General features: G+C 37.1%; 1 protein-coding gene across 1 annotated transcript; it reads left to right on the top strand.

Moving 5' to 3' along the window:
* On the top strand, positions 1-1,363 carry LOC113749851 (AT-hook motif nuclear-localized protein 17). Its single transcript, XM_027293719.1, has one exon. The coding sequence runs from the start codon at positions 14-16 to the stop codon at positions 998-1,000; it is 987 nt and encodes a 328-aa protein (XP_027149520.1). The 5' UTR covers positions 1-13; the 3' UTR covers positions 1,001-1,363.
* Positions 1,364-6,633: the final 5,270 nt, after the last annotated feature.

The raw sequence follows: 6,633 nt of genomic DNA, 5'->3' as shown, positions 1-6,633 counted from the left end.
TAGGGCGAAAAAAATGAAGGGAGATTATGTAAAAGAGGAAAAAGATGGTCATTCCAACCCCATGTTTGCCAAGCTCCATCAGACCCAAAAATTCCTCCACCACCCTCCGCCGCCTCAGCCCCAGCCCCACCCCACCACCCTCCTCCACCACTCCTTCAACCCCCGGGAATGCCAAGCTTCCGAAGAAGTCGACAGCCACCACCGTAGCCCCACCACCCCTTCCGCCACCACCTCCAAGACCCAAACATTAGTAACACCATCCTCGGGTAACGATGGGGCCACCATAGAGGTTGTCCGCCGCCCCCGAGGCCGGCCACCTGGGTCCAAAAACAAACCCAAGCCTCCCGTCATCATTACCCGTGAAGCGGAGCCTTCTATGAGCCCCTACGTTCTCGAAATCTCCGGCGGAGTAGACATTCTCGAAACCGTAACGACCTTCTGCCGCAAACGCAGCACCGGATTGTGCATACTAAACGGCTCCGGCACCGTTTCCAACGTTACTCTTCGCCAACCTTCCACCACCCCAGGAGCTAGCGTTACTTTCCATGGCCGTTTCGATATTTTGTCGCTTTCTGCAACGATACTTCCGCCGAATTCTCACTCGTTTTCGACTTCTGCAGCATTAAGCAACGGAATATCTAATGGGTTTACTATATCTCTAGCCGGGCCGCAAGGGCAAGTCGTGGGAGGAACAGTTGTGGGATCGTTGTTCACAGCTGGGACGGTTTATTTGATCGCGGCGAGTTTCAATAGCCCTTCTTTCCATAGATTGCCGTTGGAAGACGAGAGGAATTCTGAGTCGGCTGCTGCAGCTGCAGGTAGCGAGGGGCCTACGGTATCCGGAGGAGGAGGCGGTGATGGTGGTGGAGGACGGTCGCCAGCTCAGGGGGGAGGTGTGGATTCTTGCAGTGGGGTTTCTTTGTACAGTTGTCACTTGCCTTCTGACGTGATCTGGGCTCCCACAGCCAGACAACCGCAGCAACATCCACCGCCTTACTGATGACGAGTAATTTGTTCAAATCGATGTGGGCGTGGGTTCTTCTCTTTTTCGCTTCTTCCCCCGACTGATTACTGTCTGATCATGGTAATATGAACAACGTTGAGAGGCCTTCCTCGTCCTCGCTAGTTTAATTTCTACCAGCATAATCTTTGTTTTGAAATCTTTCCTTCCTGTGTACTTATGCCTTGCTTATCATTTACCACTCTTATGTAGGGTTGGCTAGTTTTTACTAGTTGTTTCGTCTTAGTTATGAGATGGAAATGAATACTCTCACTAAATCCGTTAGTTGCCTGTTTGTAACCTTTTTGTTATCATCACTTTCCTTTTCTCTTTGGTGAGGTGAATTGAAATTTCCGAGTTTTTAGAAAATTTTCAAATGCATGGCTCATTTTTTCGGTTTTTGTTTTTGGTTAAATGTTGAGGAATTTGCATGAATGACATGAAAAGATAAAAGTTTTGAAAACATACAAATGATCCCACGATGCGGTATGGGAGTATTGATAGGTATTTCTTGTTAAGCCGTAGGACGGGACCTTTAAATGCTAGTCAGTAGTCGTTGGATTGTAACCAGGAAGTCTTGGGGAATTTAGTAAGCAAGAATAATAAATTGAGGTGTAGTAATGGTGGGACGTGGGAAAAGAGAGGGGAAGTTATTTGTTTGTGGACGGGAAAGGTTGTGGTTTATGGGGTTGGGGGATTGCCTTGAAATAAGAGAACAGACCATCATCATGTTCTTGTGCCTGCTGTTGCTGCTGCTGCTAAGAGACTCTGAGAGCTTTTTATCTGCTGAGCAGCAAGTGCTGAAAAGTTTTTTCAGAGGCTCCCTCTCTTTCCTCACTCTCTTTGCAATTTGCTTTAGCTGCTGCTGGCTGCAAGTGGCAATAACTGGCTCAGGATTGTCACACAGCCCTCCATGTTTCCGTCTCTTATTGATTTGCCGTAACCTCTCATCCACCCATTGAGCAAGCAAGTAACTTCATGGTTTGGATAAAAGTGCCAGTGCTTTCACTACTCTACTGTGTTGCAGTGGAAAACGTGGCTAGGCACAAGCCTACTCTAGCGGAAGAGTTTTCTTTTCAGAATTTTTCAGAATGCAGGAGAGAGAGAGAGAGAGAGAGTGCGTGTGACTGTGTGTGTTTTGAGGGATGGATAGATATTTCATACTTCTATTAGAGAGTAATAAGTCTTGTGTGATCTCTGGAGGAGAGGGGACTCAAAGGAGTGGAATGGTGCTTTATCCGATATGGTGATATGGTGGTGGCGGTGATGAATAAAAGCTTTCATTTCATTTCAAACCTCTCCTTTATTTTCTTCCGTCCCCTCTCTTTTGCACTCTGATCACTCCTGTACTTTGGTTTGTCTCTTTCGGTGGTCCTTTCCTTTCCTTTCCTTTCTCTGTGATTTGATCAAACAAAAAACAACAAATGGAAATCACGAGCGACAACATTTTATTCAGAGAAAGAAAAAGAGAAAGGTGGTAAAAACCTAGAACTGGCTTTGCCCTTCTTCTCGAAATAACATTTTAGTTTGTTTGGATAAGAGTTTATTTGGATGATTTATTTGAGATAATTATTGTAGCATTTTTTGTGATGTGATGTATGTGAGATAAAAAAGTGATTGGAAAGATAAAAAGGTGATTGAAATTTGTGAAGTAAATTTTTTTATTTGAAATCAAAGTTGTCCAAACAAAGGAATTATTATTTGTTTATTTCCACTCGGTTAATTAATTAATTATGGATTATGTAAATGAATGAATGTAGTAGTATACAATAATAATTATGTAACACGATCAGAGACTGACATCAGAGGAATAATGTAGTTTACTTGCATGTACGGCTTGCTATGTATAAATACAAGTACTTCGGTGTGTTTGGATTAGGAAGATTTGAAATAAAAAAATTTACTTCACAAATTTCAATCATTTTTTTATTTTTTCAATCAACTTTTTATCTCATATACATCATATCATAATAAGTGTATCATATCACAATAAGTGTTAAAGGAATTTTCTCAAATAAATCATTCAAACAAACTTATATGTGCATGTTAAAAAAATATCTTAAGATGAAATTGTGACCTGATTAATAATCATCGATTGAAATTTGTGACACGTGGCATTATATAAAAAATTAAAATTGGTTTTTAATGCCTTTTAAATCTTCACCCAGAAATATGCAATTACAAACTCAAAATAAAAATTTTGTTGAATGGAATTTTCTATTGGGAAGGTTGAAAGACACAAGAAAGAGAAAAAGAAAGGAAAACAATTTCATCTTCTAATATTTTCTTGAGAATAAAATGAGAAACTAGAAAGGAAAGAGGAAAATTCAAAATTAAAAGAATTGAATGGCTAAAAAAATTTTATTTTAGGAAAGTGATTTGAATATTTTTTTAATCATTTAAGGAGGAGATAGATCTCTGCAATCCTTCTTTTTTAATTTCAATCATTAAGGTGAAGATTTTTGTGGGAAAGAGGAAGAATTAAATAAAGAAGAAAGAGAAAAAGAAATGAAAACAAGGTAAATAAAAAGTCAAAATAATGTAAGGGCAATTTTGTCCTAAAGGGGGTTAAGTGAGTAAAATTAAAGGTTAGGGGGTAAACTGAAAAATGGGATATGTGATTAACCCTTATTTATTTGCAAGTCACGGTGAACCCTAGTTCTTTCTTTCTTTCTTTGATTATGATTATAATATGCTACTGTTAAGTGGATGCATTTCGAATACGGACATTGCTGTAATGTCTTGGGTCATTATTATTGTTATTAGGGTAAAAGACAAAAAAAAATTTTGTGGTAAACCTAATACACAGAAAAATCCTCCATGGTTTCAAAATATACAACACAACTCCTTATGTTTTGAACTAAATTGTAAAGGTGACGGAATCCGTTAAACTTAACGGAAATGGACGAAATGACCAAAATGCCCTGATATAATTAAGTAAAAGACAGTTCAAAAAAATCATTTTTTTTATTTTCTAAATAGAGAGAATTGAAGGTTAACGGGTAGAATATGTATATTTGATAAAAATTAGGTATAAAATTTTTTTTTTAGGTTCCAATAAGTCATTTCCATTAAGTTTAACGGATTCTACAATTTAGTTCAAAGTATGAGATGTCGTATTGTATATTTTGAAATCATAGGGGATTTTTCTGTATATTAGGCTTATCACATGGGATTTTTTTATTTTTTACCCTTGTTATTATTATTAAGTAAAGGAATTGTAGGAATACATTAACCTTAACTGTTTAATTGCCTCTCGACAAAACAAATTAATGTGTGCCTCTACTCTCGAAATCATGGTCATGGTGACATAAACTTTATAAATTTAAATTCACAGTTTTCGTGGGCAATTCAATCTCAATTATTATAGCGTAGGACGTATTTTGCCATATTATAGAGCAACATTTGTTTGGATTGAAGATAATTTGTTTTTTTTTTAAGATGCGATGTATGCAAGTCGCAAAATAACGTGTTTATAAAAATTATAAATTAATTATTTGATTACGTGTTTATGATGCAATAAAAGTTGGGGGTGAGGGTTGTTGGGGGAAGGGGTGGATTGAGTATAGATGATAAGGGAAGAAGGGATTATAAATCAGAGATTTTGGATTTAAGTCCTCTCATCAAAAAAAAAAAAAAAAGGAAGAAGAAGAAGATGTGACAAAAAGGCCTAGGGTGATTTTTATCATGAACATGAACAGGTACTTGTTGACGCAAGTCAGTACTTAAATTAAGTGAAGGCAAAATGAAGTTTACCTTGTGAATGATTTAACTAAAGTTTAACAACAATGCCTGGCTAGTGAGTGACAAGTATAACATGTCTGGCTGCTTGATCTCTCATTTTCCCATCACTTGTGTCGGCTTGCAATAATCCCAAAATTAGATCGACCCCATCCATGTGTTTTTCGTAATTCAATAAAAAAAAAAATTATTGTTGAAAATTCACCTTTTTCTAAAAAAAAAAATTTCACCTCCTTTACTCGTTTAACAGCTGGAATTTGATAACTTTTACACTTTTTGTTCTAATACGACTACTATTTACAATTTTCCTCTCATCTTATCATCCAAATCAATTCATCATCCTCGCAAGGTACAGTTCGAATTCTTTAAATTTGAATTAGATTCTCTTCTCTCCAAAGTCAACTTAATCATAGCGATGTCGAGAGTTCATTGCATGTTTGACTTTTTCTAGGTAATACATTATTACTTTTCAAGTTCTCGAAAAAAATTGTTAATTTGAAACAGGAAAAGATCCCTGGAACGCGAAGGAGCCAACAACAAATCACTTTAGTGGCGTCAAGATTGTGCAGCGTACGAGCCGCAAATAAAAAGATTGCCTGTTCAACTAAAAAAGATAAAGATTGCCTGTTTAATTAGGTGTATATCAGTTTTTTTTTTAAATGGAAAAACGGTGAGAGTTAAGAAGTCGGGAGGAAAATTAGCAGATTTGAACTTGTTTAATTCTTAGAGTTTTAAGGTGCATCCATTCTTTTAAAAGTACAAAAAGAACTATTATAGAGTAGTGTTATATGGGAAAAAATTCTTTTTCTTTCATCATAAAGATGTTTTGTTAAGCATCTTTTCAATTTTATCATCGTTTTTTTTATCTCATAAACTACTACTTTTCAAAAGTGTTACAATTTTATTTTCAAAATGTTTCCTACTAAAGTTCAATCCATTTGCGTCTAAAGATCAACATTATACGAGAATAAAAAGTCATTACGCGACAAACTCGAAATTGTTGATATATTATAATGTGTTTGGATATCAATTTTTTTTTTAAATACTATTTTACTTGCATCACCAATACGTTTTTCAAACACTTTTTAATGTTTGACGCACATTATATCACAAAATACAATAATTTTGATCACTATCTAACCATTGTGGTCTGATCTGCTTTGGTTACCATAATCAGTCTTGAGATAAGGAGCGAGTCTTTGGTACAACTCATTTTTAAGCTCATAGGGGTCATCTCGAATTCCAACTATTCATGCATGGTTTCCTTGTTCTAGATGGAAAATTTTGGTTCCCGTAATTCAGCTATCGAAGTTCTTTTAGATCCAAAACAGTACTAGTGAAAGATTCTATTTATTGGCACATAAGAAGGTTTTTCACCTCACTCTCTAATTTTCACTTTCTGTCGTGCGAGTAAATATTATTATGTAAATTGATTCTACTCCAATTTATCAGCATGACCAAACAACACTTGACACTCTCGTGGGACAAGGGGTTGCAACCGTCCCCCGCGGTTTTGACCATTTTCAACCGCGCATAATTTTGATTGCACGCGACGTAACTTTGTTTGCACGACGTGTAACTTTAGTAAAAATTTTTGTGGACTCCACACACGGTGTAAAAATCGATACACAATTTGTGATCTGAATCGCATAAATTTTTTTGACCAAATCATGACCATTAACTGTTTAGGGACGGTTGCACCTGCAACCGGCCGTGCCCCTTGTCCACTTTCGTGGGGCTGTCTGCGCAATTTGCAGTGCCAACTTGGAAGTGATTGATTGATCGCTGACCCCTTCTTAAGGAAGCTGTGGATGTTGGGGGTGGGAATTAAAGGAGTAAATCAGTGGGCAGTGGGTGTTGTTCTTTCAATCCTGGAATAGGAGGAAGAAGAC

Source organism: Coffea eugenioides, chromosome 10, assembly GCF_003713205.1.
Source record: "Coffea eugenioides isolate CCC68of chromosome 10, Ceug_1.0, whole genome shotgun sequence".
In the NCBI taxonomy this organism is placed as follows: Eukaryota; Viridiplantae; Streptophyta; class Magnoliopsida; order Gentianales; family Rubiaceae; genus Coffea; species Coffea eugenioides.
This window is presented reverse-complemented; position numbering and strand designations above follow the sequence as displayed.

What these genes read in the sequence shown, in the direction of transcription:
- LOC113749851 (XM_027293719.1), top strand. Translation starts at nt 14, where the DNA reads ATGAAGGGAGATTATGTAAAAGAGGAAAAAGATGGTCATTCCAACCCC.